Source organism: Netta rufina, assembly GCF_964035555.1.
Source record: "Netta rufina genome assembly, chromosome: 1".
Lineage (NCBI taxonomy): Eukaryota > Metazoa > Chordata > Aves > Anseriformes > Anatidae > Netta > Netta rufina.
Window position 1 is genome coordinate 165382593 of NC_140123.1, and position 17696 is coordinate 165400288.

Sequence of the window (17696 nt, forward strand, 5' to 3'; positions counted from 1 at the left end):
TTGAGAGTAGAGTTCTGGATATCTCTTTTCTTGTCTGGTACCCTACGCAGTGAGCTTTTTATCCCATTTAGGCCAGAATCTATGTCAGATTTCCCACAGAACAATCTTCTAGATTCCCTGGGTCTCCCATGGAGGACTTCAGCCTCAGCCTCGGTGAGAAGCATGAGTAATGCCTCCAGACAGTCTAACCCCTAGCTTTTTTTTCTCTGAGTGAGATACAAGGGGTTAGAACTTGCTTAGGCTGAGCAAGATGCAAGCCATGTGCTTCCTCCTCTTGTGATAGTGCCTCAGCAACTGTCCTTATTGCATAATAAAATGGGCGACAACACTATCAGCATTTCTTTAGCCAGTCCCACTAGTTCCAAGAATGAAAATACAACCTCCAAGTAAAAGAGCAACAGAGAAGACAGATGAATCACACACTGAAAATTGGGTCTGTTATTTGAAAAATGTACATAGAGGGTTGTATTATCAAAAAAGAAATCTAAATGATGAAAATTCTGAAAATTGTCCCATTAAAGTAATTTTCTTTGCCATCTGATATTTCTGGAGAAGCAGAGCACTGGTTTGAGTCCTTTCCATTGTAAATAGTTCCATTAATTTCAGCAAAACTATACTGAACAATGTTTGTAGGATTAGGTTTGGAGGTGAACTTACTAATAAACAGGGAAAAAGCATTGGATATTTTTGACAGCATTCCATAAACCTAGGAAGTGTAGCTATAAGTGTAGCTACTCACAGAAAAGGGATATTTTGATAAGTCATAATTAATTATCAAATGAAATGTCAGCCTGAGATTGCTAATCAAACAGTCATTTTCATGGTATTTTTCTATATGATGGTGTAAAATTTATTCCATTGTAGAAGCAAACAAAAGGCATCTTTAATAATTCAAAACCTACATTAATGTGAGGTTTATGTGCTGCATGGGCTATCACAGAGGCCCGTGCACAAGAATTAATATACACCTCTGTGAATAAGTGCACTGATAGTTAACAGAACTGTGCATTACAGTAAAAAGCCTTGAGGTAAGAAGGACTTCAAAGAATTTGTGTTTTCTTTCTCCTGAATATGCAACATGAAGAAAAGTTTGAAAGGAAAAGCACTTAACTTTACACAAGGAAAATTTTATTCAGATCTAGATTTTTTTAATATTATATTCTATATATGTAACATACATTTACTTAAGGAATGACAAGGAGACTGTAAAATACGTTGTTATTTTTACATCACATTTTGATTTCAGTGCAATTATCAGCTTTTAGAGTGTGGTACAAACATGTTGCTGTATATGCACTGCCTTAAGGACATTGCATTTACTCAGAATCATAGAATGATTAAGGTTGGAAATTCATTCACTCCAGTGAATTAATTCTTCAAGATCATCTGGTCCAACTATCACCCAACTAGCAAAGTCATCCACTAAACCATGATCCTAAGCACCAGGTCCTGTTTTACTCTTCAGTATTTTTTTTTACTAGTCATTATTTATTGTTTGTGTATTTTAATTTATTTATTATCTTTATTATTACTCTTGTATTATTTTGTAGTACTTTTCTCCTGCATTACCTCAATATATAATACCCATAAGACAAATTACTTTTATAATGTATGTAGACCTTATTATGGCTCAGCCACCTGTGAATTATCTTTAAATCAGCATAGACTTCCATAAAAATAAGATGGTAATTTATATATTGTAAAAAACAGATAAGATACAAGATAGAGTAAGATACTAATTAGTTTTAACAACAACATAGTAAAACTGGTGCAAAGTTTCTTCTTCCAGACTTAAAAGTTGCACAGTACTTAATAAATTATGACTCTTAAAACCATGTGGCCTTTGCTGTATTTCCAAGGACAAAGGAAAGCAGCAAAATCAGTATTAATTTACTCAAACTCTCTCAGAATCAAATCTGCAAATATTTGCCTCACTTTCTGATCACTGATGCTAGCACATCACTCTGCAGTATAACAAAATTAGGACTGATATGGTAAAAATCTCAAACGAGGTTTCCAGCAACTAGTAGGTTGCTCCAGCTCATTTTGAATGTCAGTTTGAGTGTTTCTAATCAGACTTGTTACAAACTCCTGGATCTGCTAAGTGATGAGAAGTCTGTCCTTTAGCTGAGGAGCTGAAGAACTGAATCATGGATACATGCAGGGACAATGTAATGTACGAGAAACACAGATAGTAGGGGCAAAAGTAGGCCTTCAAATGATATTGTTATGGCAAAATAGTCCTTTAATAAGGGTAAAGTTTTAGTTTCCATCACCTGCAATATGCAGTGAGCTTATAACGTAATCTTTTTGTGCTATGACTAGCATTCAACTCATCCCATAAATAACCTACATTGGCAGTGCTGTCGCAGCGGACTCCACTAAAGAAAAAGAGGATACTCATATTTATTCAGGCACATCATGACACTTGATGAAAGAGTAAGTCCTTCCCTGGAGCAGAGCTAAATGCCATTTATTTCACTGCTGATAGCTTAGAGATCCAGTGTCTATGCAGTGGCTTCCCCAGATCCAATCACTGAAGAGTTAAAAATACCACCTCAGACTAAACCCTATTTGATATCTCTCTACTTTGTCAGTCAAAGTATTTAAGTATGGCCAACTTGTAGACTATGTTTTGACTGATAGCCCTTTTATCCCTTTATGAAATCAGTTTCTGACAGGCATATCTTTTGCAAGTGGCTAGTAGTGATCTAATTGGCCTCCCATGCCTTCAAGTTAGGTCAGCTCATGCCAGCAAAAAAATTTCTGGAAGTCAGCACGGGAACCAGTTTTCCTTTGGCTTCTCTCTAAACTTGGCAATACTGAAGTTTATCCTGGCTTGTCTCTATTCTTGGCCTTTGAGGTCACACACAACTTTGCTAACTGCCAATGACATTGCAGGGCTGTATGCACTTTTCTGACACTCCTTCCAAAAATGTTTCTTGTCCAACTAGTAGCTTAGTTAGGAGTAGTTAGAAAACACTTGAGCAGGGATATGAGCTTTCCAGTTCATGGGTCAGTGGAGGAATATGTCCAACATATTTACAGGGTAAAGAACAACCACTGTCAGGAGCCCTGTTAATCTTGAGCTAAAAATCAGCTAGTCCTACCCTCATTACTTCTGCCATTGTGACAGGAAAAAGCTGTATATTTTACAGTACACTAAGCCCAAAGTTACTGAACAATAAACACCAGTATTCAGTCATCTGCTTCAACAGAAAGTTAGCTGAATGATTTTCACTTTCTTAACATGATTTTTGTGAAGTAGAGGGAAAAGTAGAGAGAGATTGGTTTATATTTATTCTTTTTCATCAGAAGCATTCTATGGCAGACAGACAGCCTGAAGAATGGAGCAGAGACTTGCACTGGCAGAGAGCCTTATGTCTCTCTCAGCCATATGTCAAAAAAGTTTCACAGACCTAACTCTTCTACTCTTCTTCCTCCAATAGACACAGATGCAGCTATATTCTCTGTGAGCCATAGCACCGCAAAACTTTTTTTTTTTTTTTTTTCCTGGAGAGGTAGAAAGCGTAAATGAGAGGTGAAGATGTTGTGTGATGAGGGAACCAGGAAAAAGGAAGGAAAAGAGTCGGAAGATGAAAGCCTGTGGGAAGAACTGGAGCTGTTACATCACAAATTCGTTGTTATTTACTCTCAGATCACAGGTGTGACCTCGAATGCTTGCAAGTCATACATCTTATCAACATACTCTGTAATAGAAATTCTCATAACATTAGACCTATTGATATGGGGATTATGAAGACAAATACTGTCACTAATGGTCATATGTCTTGTAGAGGCAAATGTTGCATTTTTGAGAAGAAATCACTATTTTTTTCTTCTTCTTCTTTTAATTTAGTAAAGGCAATTTTAAGTTCACCTAGCATCAAGACAGGAATATAGATATTTTCCAGCTCTTCATTCTCCACTCCCCAATTGTCAGTGGAAAAAAAAAACAACAAACAAAAAAACAAAAGCTCAAAGCCAAAAACTGGTGTAAAACCCCTTTATTTCCTTATCCCATAAAATATTGTGGGAAAGCAGACAATATCAGCATTGTTTTATTACATCAAGCATCCTCACTGACGCTTCAGTCTCCTAATGATTCCCAACCATTGATGCTGAGTGAGTAACAGACTGCTGTAATTCAACACTCTCACAGTTTGAGTGATGGGCATATTAGGTTTGGGAACTGAATGGTAAGTACACTCCCCAATAACTGTAAATACAGACTTCTTTTATTTCAGTCCTATGTTGAGGTAAGTATATTATAGCTTGCCTTTACTTAAAATAAACAAACAAAACAACAACAACAAAAACCAGCTTTGAAACAGTGGCACTGTAACACTTGCTAAATGCTCCCAGAACTTTTTTTTTTTTTTTTTTTTTTTTTCAATTTACAGTCACCCCTGATACAAGAGGAAAAGATTAAAGCAGCCTGCCCAAACACAGAGCTATCCATAGCATTGATGGCAGTCTTATACTTTGGTCTTCAAGGAATCAGCTGCTGGGGTTCAATCACTTCAAGGAGTATTGAATATTGTGGTAATCTGATGCTGACTTTCAGATGTTTCTTAGCACCATTGCTGAGAGGAGGGAAGAATCAGTGAGGCATTGCATCTGCTGCCTGCTTATTGCCACAGACACTCCCATACGCCCACCAAACAGCTGAGCAACTCACTGAAGTACATGGATGACCTAAACCCAGAAGAACGCTAAACAACATCATTTGCAAGCATCCTGGATCCCTCTCAGGCACAGAAAGCAGCACCATGGTGGCCTGCTTCCCCCTGAGTCAGTAATGTTGAAGAACAGCAGTGGAGACACATTGATGCAAAAGCTGCTGTGCTTTGGAGGAAGCATAAAACCAATGTCCTGAGCTTTTGTGGAGATGAAAGATCCCCTGGGATTTTCCCAAAAGGATTGTAATGCCTTATGGCCCCATCCAACTCTCATTAAAATAAATGGAAAGAACCTCAATCACTTCTGTGGAAATTGGATGTTTGCAGGGTTGGCCCAAATCCCAAGTGAGGCAATTACATTCCTCCAATGGCTTCCATTGCAAAATTTCAGTGTCCCTCCCACCAGTGATCTCAAAGTAACACTCTACTGATCATTTAAACAAAACGACTTTTCCTAAATGCTGTCTTTTTTTTTTTGACAACAATCATGAGAATGTGTGTCGTGATAATAAACCATGTAACAAAAGAGAGTACAAATATCAGCAAGCAGCTTACTGAAATGGGAGAAAAACAAACTACACTGATATTTATGAAGATATGAAAATAAATTTGCTGCTACCACTATACATGTGTAGTACACATCTCCAAAATTACATCATTTGTAGAGTTATACACTTTTAAAATAAACACACCTAAAGTAAAATTAATTTATATTAAATTATGGATTCATGTAGCAGTTCAACATATAAATTGCAGCATGTATGAGAAATTTACTTATAGTCTTGATCCTTCAAACCACCATTCATTTGCATTCAACAAATTTAATTAAATGGACTATTCTGGAGCTTAATGGTTAGTACACATTTAAATACTTCCCTGGATTAAATGCTTTGAAATTCTACAATCTGCTGTGTATCATTCCATTACCTGAACTCAGACTACATATTCAGCTTATACTTGCTTGGCTATATCAAGTAAGAATGTACTTCTGTTGTTTTTTTATGTTATTTAATGGAGTGGAGTATGTTAGTCAAGAAAATGACTTGAAAATGAGAAAAAAATTGTTCATCAGTTTGCACTCTGCCTGCACTGCAGGCTTCAGCTAGTGCTGCTACGTCATCGGGGATTTGGTATCACAACTAATTTTACTTAACATTGACACAATTTAGGGGTTTTCTGTTTTTTAAAGAGGATATATTTTTTTTTCCTTCTTTTCCCAGGAAATACTGGGATAAATATTCAGTTCATTAGAATGAAAGTGCTTCTTGTCAGTATCACTATAAAATTATACCTAGTCTCCTTATTCCAAGTGACAGTGAGAAGCACTAGCAATGTTGGACAGGCCCATGTACTTTGCAGAATGAAAAAACAACTGTCAATAGTTGCCTAACAAAAATAAGCTGTTGCAAATAAGGATGTTGCAGAGTTTAAACACTTCAGTTAATGCACTAACTGAATAGAAGAAAGATTTTTGTAAAGTTTCCCTCTTCCATTCTGCCTCTTTCTGCATGTCTACATTTACATCAAAAAAGCAGTGAATTTTTGTATCACACAACAACTGGTAAATAAACACAGGGTTGTTGTAGAATAGGAGTCAGTAAAGTCAATTCTGACATTTTTTTTGGTGCTATTTTATCATTAATGGTACGCCCTGAGTTCAGATAACAATAAGCTTTTTTTCTGCCTACTGTTCTTGCCCTCACCTTCCTTTCTGACACTTTTCTGTCAGCTTGGGCACCTCACTGTCCTACAACTTAAAACCCACCAATAAATATTTCATGAGGCAAGAGAGTTTGGAAATTGGTATTCTGGAAGAGTTTCATAGAAGCGATTACCATCACAGAGTTGTAATCTAAAATGCTACGCTAGACTGAAATTTATGAATAGTAAGCTTGCCTTATCTTCCTCTGTCCTCCTTGCCTTGCTCATACTGCGAGTAAATCTGCACCCATGGTGTATTACAAACAAACAGCTAACTCCTGGACTGAGACCTGAAATGCTACAATCCAGCTCAGAGCATGTGTTTACTGAAAATTGGGTACTGACGTCTTAGAAACCATGATAAAATAGCTGTTCTTGGAGGGGAAGCAAGGTTCAAAACCTAAAGAAACAAGTTTGAATGTTGGGTTAGCAAGCATGTTGCTTGTGCCAATTTTTTCATGTGAGTTCTGGATAGGAAAAAATGTTAATAAAATTATAAATGAAATAACACAGAAAGAAAACAGAAAATTCAATGAATTCTGGTGAGGAGGAACGATAAAATGTTTTCAAGAAAGGAATAAGGCTTTTTAGCATTTTGTTGTCTAGGAGAAGAATATATTGCCTCTGTATAAACTGTTTTCAGTAAAAAAAATCATCTAATACCTGTCCTAGTTCTGTCGGTTTCCTCCCTTCTGGAGTATTGCCATATGAGGGATGGACCTGGCACAGCTCACGGGACAGAAGTTTTCTTCTGTGGAAATGACTTTCAATACTACTGGCAGTTCACTAGCTTTAGGATATTTCTTCTCTATTCCTTGTCAAGAAGTGCCACCCCTTCTCTATGATGTCAAACAAATGTTTTGTGTGGATGCTACAAGCTGACAATATGGGAACTGCCCACATAGGCTGGGAAATATCATTTGGGCTGCAGCCTAAAACACCTGAGTTCCTGATCTTCCTGAGACTAAAGGGGGTCAACTTGGAAAACTCACTTAGATCTGCCTTTCCTGCAGCAACAGTGGAAAAGAAACACAGGATTCATGGGGTCAAGTTCTGTAGCTTAATGTAGGATACTTGTTCAAGAGTATGGAGCCCTAAATACTCAGGACATTTGCTTATTTTGTCCATTGACATTTCACAACAAAATGCATATGCTGTCCTTCAGCCAGGTCTATGGTCCAGTGAGTTTCCTTGCTCTTCATCAAATTATGCAGACAGAAAAGAGTGAACCTATTGGTCTCAAAGTGAGATAAATCAGGTCTGTAAGTTTACAGCCTATGAATCCACCTGTTATAAAGGCCTAACCTAGGTCTCTCCCTAAACATTGAAGTCTGTGAGACCAGCATGATTTCAGGCACATCTCCCTCCAGTTTTTCATACCGGGTAAACTGGACCTTCTGTTTCTTGTTTGCTCTGAAGAGAACCTAAAGAATTTAACTCAGATCTGTGAATATGATTCCCAGAGCCTGGCTCTTCAAAGTTCGATGTGGAAACCCTGAACATTTCTGGAGCTCCTGTTGAGATGTGGGCTGAAATGCCTTTCCCATCCAAAAGGACAAATCCCATCTTTTATTTTGGTGGCTTTCACTGCAATAAGGAAACAGTGCCAGCTACAGTACTGAAACATGCCCCCAGATGATATAGGGCCTATGAGCAAATTAGGGAGCTCTTGCTGAAGTTGATAATTAAGATTAGAGGCAGATTCAGAAACCTGCACAGGAGTAGGCAGATGGCTTGCTCAGCTGCCAGCTGGAACTCAGCCTTCCTGAGGCACTTATTCAAGTTCAGCAGCACAAGCTCTTTCTGTGTAGTCAGAGCAAAATCTACCCATACCAAGAGCTGTCTGAAGATTTGAGGCCACCTCCACAGCTCGTGCAAACTGGCTGCATGCTCTGGAAGTGGTGGAGATTTTCTCATCTAGATCAGTTCAAGATCTCACTTGAAACACAAGCCAAGCATAAAAAGATTAAAAGAATGCAGGAAATGATGCTATGGATCTAAAACATTCCTGAAAGCTCCTCCTGGTTTCAGTGGCTTAATATTTTACCCACCTTGGTGATATGGGATTGATGAACAGAAGACTTAAATACCTCATTTAACAACAAAATGATTTTTGTCTCTTTAAAAAAGTTTAAATACTTTAGACAACATATATCAGCCAAAATAAGCGGGGGTGTTATGTATATATAATCCCTCAGTGAAGACTTTAGTTTGGATAATTGTCAGCAGCAAACACCCAGTGCTAAGTAGAATTATTAACAATAACAAGAAAGAATGACATTCTAAATCTGTGCCAATTTACAACAGTGCCTCGAAATAACAGAGGCTTCATTATCTGCTCTTGTTTTTATAAAAATGCATGAGGATATCTTATAACTTGCTACAATGCCTAGGCACTAGGCAGAGGCACTAGTAGCAGAGGTAAGGATGTGATATCAATCTTACCAGTAATTCCTGTATTTTCATTGCCCATTTATACCATGTATTTTTAAAGCAAATCTATTAAACATAGTCTCAAGTGCTTTTTTTCCTTTTATGAAGTACATTGCTGAGAAGCAATCTTTAAATGCATTCTCAATTTTAAGTTGAGAACAATTGTTCCATGAACTCTCTTTATAGAGCATTTTCAAAGCAAGATTACAAACCGAATTATAACAGATAATGGGTAATTTCTGTAGACACTTCATCTGTAGGTAAGTTAGAACAAGACTAGCAAATATTGTGTTTATGTATGTAAACATAATTTTAGTACACACTTCCCATAACACGAAGTAATGAAATTTTAAGATATGTTCTCAGTACAGAAAGGAAGCCAGCAACCATGTTCTGTTTTCTGCTTGTAAATTGAATTCTCTACTCAATTTATAAGGCACTGGCACAACTTGACATATCTATAGTGCAATAAAATACCTACCAGAGTCATTGTAATATATAAAATAATGATAGAAGTGATGGGCAAGAGGAGACCATTGGGGGTACTCCAACACTATTTGTTAAACCCTGCAACCAAACCAAAGGAAGATGCTCACCTCTGTTTTTGTTATAGATGATTTTCAACCCCATGGATGCAAAAGCTTATCTGCAAAAGTTAAAGGGGGGTTGTTTTCTTATATTTTGTGAATGCTCTCAGCATAATGTATTTTACTGGACTTGCTTCTCCTTCCCCTTTTTTTCAGATTGCACAACTCAAAACCAACCAGTATTTCTAAAAATGATGCTTTAGACATGTCATTAATAATATATAATTCTGTTTGACACTGAGGTTATACTGCCAGTGTACTTCTGTTTAACAGGCAACGTTTCCTTTCACACAGGTAAATCCTCAAGATGCACATGGATTTAGGGTCCTCCCGGGATTGGGATGGATCTGGTACCCCAGGTCAAGCTCTAGGAATCTGTTTTTTTTTTTTTCTTATGATAGAATTCATCATTATGATACCAACAGAGTATAATTTAGCAGGATCTCAGACTATGAGATCCCGCTCTTTCTACACACAGTTTTTCATCCATGTTCTGACTCATTAGATTTTTACTTCCATTATTCTGGCCTGTCAGCAACTATTTAGATACTTCAGATTTGAAAGCTGTATTTCCAGGACCCCTGATTTCAAGCATTCAAAACATGTTAGGTCCCTAAGATTAATGAAGTTATTGTCATGCTCTGAACTTATAAAATAACAATTTGGAATTGTTTTTCCTTGTCTCATGTTTGTTGTGTCTTCTAAATGTGTGTGAGCAGTGTTTTCAAGCTTCTCCCTACCTGCAGGTGGTCTAGAAACTTTTATTCAAAGAAGAAGAATGCCAAAGTTGTCATGTAATCGTTGAACTCTGGGGCTGGGAGATTCAGGGACAAACCAAAGTAATCTGAGATTTGCATTTAAATTACTATATTTATAAATACTTTTTTTTTTTTTCCCCCCTCTACTGTTGCACTGTAATAGTTTTGTCTTGTACCTGTTCCATGTTCTAAAATAAATCTTTATTTCTAATTTCCCTTGTTTCTTCCCCAGTGTAAAGCTGCATGTATTTCCCTATCATGAGCAACTGACAATGATTTGATGACAGAACAGAAACAAGAAGACTTAAATTTATGCCTTCCTGCTTTCTCCAGCACTGTTCTTCAGACTTGCTGGAACATCAAGAATCTTCTCTCTTTATTCTTCTCTAAATTTCTCCTGACAAGTCCTCTTTGCCAGGACACAAATGTCAGACTGCTCCTAAACTGAGATCACTGCTTATTGTAGTGATATATAGATGTGTACACTAATCCATGTATGTATAGGCATAGAATCATAGAATCATTTAGGTGGGAAAAGACCTCTAAGATCACTTGGTCCAATCTTTAACCTAGCACTGCCAAGTCCACCATTAAACCATGCCTCTGGTTCTTCAAAAAACCCGTGATTCAACTACCTCCTTATATACACACACACACATATATATACACACACATATATATAGTTGTCATTAGGTGCAGACAGGCAGTTGTCCCTTGCCATACACTCAGACAGGAAATAATTAATTTATTATTTTTATATGATTATTATTGTTGTTATATTTATTTTATTCTGGCTAAGCTATGAAGATCTTAGGCCATGCCTGACATTGGAATGTATAGCATAACTCTGCTATGGAAATATAATTAATAGTTATGGCTGACTTTAGGCAGATTTTTGGTATTTGCCTCTCTTTATCAATCCACTTTTAAAATCAGAAAGCATTCTATTAGCAGCATTTTACTTCTTTTTTATGAACTTTGAAAAAAAACACAACAAAACACCTGCCCTCTCTTTCTCATGTCAGTGTCACCTATACTCAAGAAACCAGTAGAAGAAGCTGTGAAGTGAACAGTCTGAATTTATTTTCTGCAAATGACCAAACCATGAGGTTGATAAAAATTAAGATTCAGAAATACTTCATGCACAAAATTTTTAATTTTCTAACGAATTATAGACAAAAGTCAGCAATATCTCCAACCTGAATCTTGATGAAAAATAATAATGAAATATTAAGAAATAAACTTCATTGCCATTTAAAGAGATGGTCAATCAAGAAAGGCAGAAAAGCAGAGACTACTAGGAAATAAAATAGAGGTGTGTCTAGAATGACTACTGAAGGCTGTAACTTTAATTAAAATGGCTAAACTTATAAATCAAGAATTATTTTATTTACTGATTTACCCAAATATATCTACAAGTTAGTATGTCAGCTTCTTAAGCTGTTATTTAGAATTAACCCAGACCTGAGTCTTAGAGTTATTTCTATATTTTTATTACAGTTTCTTTTCTAGCCTCCAGTCCCATTTCATTTTGAGAGCTATTCAGAAAGCTAGGGAGAGGTAAACAAACCTTTCTCTGCACAGCTGCAAACAGATTGTGAAACAAGCCTGAACAGGACATCATTTTTTAGCCTGAATCATCACATAGCTTTGAGCTCCTGGTTTGGAACACTATCAGTCACTTGTGCACAATAAATCAAATTTAGGGGCTTTGAGGGCAAATGGAGCTGTGAGCCAGCCAAATATTTTAGAATAAGGTTGGTATAGAAATGTAACTTTTTCAATTACAATGTAGGACAGCAACGAACATTAGCAATAAGCAGTAACTTCCTATTAAAGAGGTAATGATAGTATCCAGCATTGAAAGCAGTCAGATATTGCTGCTATTCAGGATTATACCAGAAGCATTGACAGAGTATACTTATTCAGTCAGATGTGTGGTGGGATTTTACTGGTGGAGTTTTTGCTCTTTTATTTACCTTGCCAGCAGAACAAGGTCTTCTGTTCATAAAAGAATGTATTTTTAGGAAACACATTAAATTCACTTTGATTTTACAAACATGCTCATTAAGTAAAATAAAGATAAAACTTAACATTAATAAGCATTGTATGGTTACTATTGGTATCTTGACATTTAAAGCCTCCACTGAAAAGCTGTTGTTGTCTTGCATTCATTTAGTCTTGCAAAACCTAGAAATTGTTTTTTGTAAGTATATGGCAGGTATTTTCCCACCCGGTAGAGAACGGCCCAGATGGAAAAGCAGAGAGGGAGAGGAAGGAAATAATCAATATAGCTTATAAAGATTTTTAATGCAGTTTTGTTTTCAGAAGTGTAAAGTACCATTTTGTCTCTTTGTTTTACCTCCTTTTTGTAGGAGCTGAGATGGTACCTTTTTTTCTCCTTCTGGTCAACAGCTTAAAAATCCTGCTGATTAAAGATAAACTAGGATAGAAAATATAAGAATCAATTAAGATAGAGTGACTTTTATACACAGTGCAGTTGAAAAACAACTGTACTGTGATTATGCAAATCAGCCACTCTCAACCAAAATGCAAGGATTTACATAACGGAGAACAAAATTCTTCACAGTTATGCCTCAGTAACCTTACAGGATTCTTGCACTTTAATTGTATGACTCATTGTAATAAAATGATTCCACTCGCTCACTCGCATTATTCAGCGTGAAATATATGGTAGGAAATCACCATTTTGTATGATTTGTGTGTTTTTGGAAGACTACAATCTCCTGCCACAAAATGTGGAGTATGTTCTTTAAAGAGATACAAATCAACAAAAAGCTTGTATCAATCAAAATTTCAACTGGGTTTACATGTTGCATCACTGCTTTTGTAATAAATGTATACTAATACAAATTGTCCCTCTGTTCTTCTTGGAACTTTTATTTACTCTTTTTTTTTTTTTTAAATGCATTTGCATTTGATAAATGTAAGACTTCTCTGGTGAACGCATTACAGGAGGAAACATCTGTGTCATTTAAATTGCACAGACCCTATCCTGGAGTTTTGTGGAGTGAAATCTTATTGGCGATCCTCATATTTTTAGTTAGTTAAGTATATCTAGCCTATTTAAATTGTGACTTTTGTGTGTTCTACAAAACATACTATTTTTAAAATATGTCTGTTCTGATATAAGGCATATGAATGGAACAACTATTTATTCAGCTGGGTATACTTTGCTGTACCTTTACCTTTGTCATCACCATTATTTGATTTTTTTTTTTTTTTGGGGGGGGGTATGACTTGATGTTACAGAATTTTGATGTAAAGACAGAAAGAGGAGAATATTTATAAATTAGCCCCTACTATGGCTGGGCTTTTTATCACTTTAAGTTGATTGCAGGTGAGCTTTTTCACAATATGGCAATATTATTTCTTATTATACTTCCATTAAATCATGATGGCTTATTTTCCATTTGCAGTCTTCTTAGGCAGAAGCAATTAAAACATTTAATTATTTCTCTCTTGTACACAGACAATAAAGCACTGGCAAGAAAAATACTCTCCCAGTAACCAGCAAACTTTCAAAGCCTTCCTTGTCACATGGTGATATGTCTGTCCTAGCCGAAACCTGGACAGGATGAAGAGACCTTTGGAAGTTTTAATGTGAAAATACATGAGATAAAAAATATGTTGGTCCATGCTAGTCTCCTGCCAGCAAAGATCTGAGAATTTGTTGACCACGTCATTTCTCTGCTATGTCTAAGATTCAGGGTCAGGTTGTCCAGTCTGAATCTACCAGAGAACATACTAGTCCACAGGCCACGTGCCACAACAGTTTTTAGGCTCAAGTATCTGTGCTATCCCAAAGAGGCTTTTACACCATTTTTCTCCTTTTTTTTTTTTCTTTTTCTCTCTCACATGACAAGAAATTCCTAGAAAGACCCTGTCAAAATTATTTTGTTGGAACAAATTTACTTTCTGCTATGTTGTAAGAGAGATTCACATAAATAAATAAATTGTAACCAGCTGTACTAGTAAAGGTTTGTAAATTTTTCTTCCCAAAATGAAATCCTGAACTTCGTTAGGGGCTAACAACACCTTACTGACAACTGCTTACTGACAAAAAACAAACAAATAGTAAGGAATTGCTTTCATCTTCTGATAGGGAAATGAGGCCGGCGTGGCCTGGTCTGGCCTGGCCTTACCTCATGATGTTTTGGAGACAGTCTACTTAAACTTATTTTGTGGTCTATTTGTGTTAGTTTATAAAGGACAGCTGTTTATTGGCAAGAAGCACATTTAGACCTGCCAACTAAAGTCCATTCATGTAGGATTTGTTGTTCTCAAAGGAGAAGCAAAAGTTACTTGGATACAAAATGTGCCAACATTTCAGTAGCACTATTTCTTATTTAAATATTAAAAAAACAACACACCCAAGCTCTTTGCCCCTTTGCAGTACAATGTACATTTAACTTTCTTCTTGAAACATCAAAATTAATATATATATATGTATAAAGAAGCAGGATGTTATGTTAAAAAGTCCCAGCATTTATTTGATGGAGATGCTGAGAAGATCCAATCATATCTCCAACCTCTAGAAGGTAAACATGGGACTGGCATGGCATTTGTGATCACCCAGGTTCAGTTTTCTACTACAGAATTCCTGCATGATCTTAGATAAGGGCTGGGATGTCTAAAATGAAGGCAACAATATACACTTCATACAGTCATAATTTAAGATGAACTTTGTAAAGGTAGTGTAAGTTTTTAAAAAAGTTTTAAAACATAGCGCAGACAGCCTTGCCCATATTTGTTCCCATAAAGTAGCTACATGTTCTAAACAAAAAATATATCAAGATTTTTTTTTTTTTTGTCTTTGAAGAATTAAAAGTAGCTTTTATCTTAAAACTGGAAGGAAAGACATTAGTGCAAATAAATGTTTGTTGGGTAACGGCAGATGCATTATTATTACTGAATGGAAAAAATTGAGGCATAAAACACAAGACGTAATAAGAAGACACACTGATAATCCTAATTTTTAAAGATTTTGTTCTTGCCTTTCAAGACAGGGATCTGATGGAAACTTTAAGAGACTATTCTGCCAAGCAAAAAGGAGAGTATTACAGGTAGAAGGAGAAGCTAAAACAAATAATAAAGATGAAAATGGATCAAGCAGGTCAACAATCAAACTAGTCAAAAAAGGCAGTGTTTTAGATTAATTCTTTGAGCCAGGGCAGGATTACCAAGACTTTCCACAATTCTCTAAAGAAGCAGATTCCTATTTTGTTTAATGTGACATTCAAAGAACTTCTCTAAGTTAGTAAAAAGGATCTGTAAGATGTTCTGTTCTTACTCGCAGCATAAGACATCTTGTTTTATAATTACTAAAATGTATTTCATCATAAATAGAGTTGTCCTATGGCCTAGTATATTTTCTCTTACAAGCAATTTCATCATATAAAGGTAGTTTTTTCTTTCTTTTTATGAAAACAGGAGTAGTTTTATTTGGAAAGTAGTTTTATTTGGATTCCAATTGTCCTTAGGGTTGTTTTAAAAAAGTATGCAGCAGTGCATTCAAAGTTCCTATGTATGTATTTTCCTAGATTTATCAACTGTAGTTGCTAACACAGTGGAAACAATCCACAATTTTGCTATTCTGAAACCAAAAGCTTAAAAATAAAGTAATATCTACAAAAAAAAAAAAAGTCATCCACTTTATAGCATGATGAGCTATAAATTAAAAGAGAAAATATTTTGAATGTACACCATTTTTCCCTCAATATCTTGTCTTTTATTTTTCCCTCTTTTTTTTTTTTTTTTTTTTTTTTTTTTACTTCTGGCAGTTTTGTTTTTCCCATGATATCAGCAGGCAATTTCATTTCAGTATGGTCTCCACTGGACTGTGCAGATTATCAAACTAATGACAGACGGACTTCTTACCACTGTAACACCTCTACTCTTGCAAGTGAGAATTTCAAGTGACAGAGCAAAGCTGTTTGCTATCAATTTTGCAAAAACTGCATCTGCCAGATTGCCAAGATACATTTCAGAGATAAAAACATCAATTAATATTCTGATTTGTTATCTGTCTTTATCAGTCAAACAGGATTTCTTTTAACAAATGATAATGTTCTAAAATGAAAACTATCATATATGTTAAAATAGGTTCTTGAAAATATTTTATATTTAGTTATTCTTTTGAAGTAAAATCATTACAGATTGAATGTCTCTATAGTGCCTGCTATTGAAATACACGGTGTCCACATTCATTTCTACAAAATGCCAAAATTATCTGCTTGTATCTTTAGGTGTTTTTTAAATTTTTAATAACAACAACAAAAAAAAAATAACAAAAAAGAGGATTTTTTCTTTCTTATATAAAATGACACTGAAAATACTGAATTAGTTGAGTGTTTAATGCCAGTCTATGCATATGAAAATATACCAAACAGGTTCAAGCAGACAGCAAAAAGCTTTGTGTACAAACTGATGCCACAACTTTGAATCAACACTTTCTAACAAAGGCCAAAATAACGCTACTAACAGAAATATACACTGGTACTTTAAAAGTATCCTGCATAGGTCCAAGAACTCATGCAAACATAGTTTGATGACAGATCTAACAAAATTACTGAGAGGGTAAAGAATGCCTACTTTCATACATTAATGATGTATTAGAGATATTTCCTCGTTAAAAAGTCATTATTCTTCTGTTTCTACATTTCCCAGTCCCCAAAGATACACAGTTACTTTATTTCTCAATATTTATGGTTTGAAGCCAAATTCTGCTTTAAGGTACTGTGGCCACACTGTTTATAATACACATGAAAAACCAGAAGCATTACTGTTAGAAGATACTTCAGTCCCGTGGCCACTGTGAAGTCCATCTCTGAAGTTTCAGCAATAATTTGTTGGAAAAGTTACAATGACATATCAAGAATAGGCTCAAATCACATATGAGTTTGTTCTTATCTTTTCTACTACAATTAATTCTGAGGAGCTTATCTTCTGATTTTTCTAGTTTGAAAACATTTAGTCTGCACTCTAAATAGATGACAAAGATGAAAATTTCAAGTTAAATCTAATCTGCCAGCAAAAGCATTTAATCAATCAAGTTTTACTTACACGGAATTTTGTTCAGTTCATTCATGAACTTCTCTTTTAATTTAGAAAATGCATCTTCTTTTCCTCCCCCTCCTCCGGGACTGGCTGGTTCAGTGACATTACTTGGTGGAGCTGCTGCTACTGTGGTAGCTGGCGGTGCTGCCAGGGCCTCATGATGACTTTCACTCACCATTTTAACCCCTGTGGAAGCTGCTGTTGGGAAAAAAAATGAAAAATAATATTTACATCATGAAAGTGGATCTCATGTCAATAAATGACTAAATAGGCAGAATATCACTTGGTGCTCATGCTTACTGGGTAAGTATGACTGCATCAGCATACTGCTTCGTGTTCTTCATACAATATTTATTAGACCAGAAAGAAATCTTTTGCAGGGTTAATTTCAGACAGAATCATTTTAGTGCTTAGAGTTCTTTTCCAATAATGTTGATTCTTGAACTGCTGAAATT

General features: G+C 35.7%; 1 protein-coding gene across 2 annotated transcripts in view; it reads right to left on the minus strand.

The window, feature by feature from the left end:
* SYT1 (synaptotagmin 1) overlaps positions 1-17419 on the minus strand; it is a gene marked incomplete at both ends in the record, with an annotated part of 127651 nt that extends 110232 nt beyond the window's left edge. For both annotated transcript variants that reach the window (XM_084296743.1, XM_084296742.1), the window contains one exon: positions 17248-17419. In XM_084296743.1, coding sequence (XP_084152869.1) covers positions 17248-17419 — 172 coding nt within the window. The remainder of the gene's footprint in view (positions 1-17247) is intronic.
* Between the last annotated feature and the right edge of the window lie 277 nt (positions 17420-17696).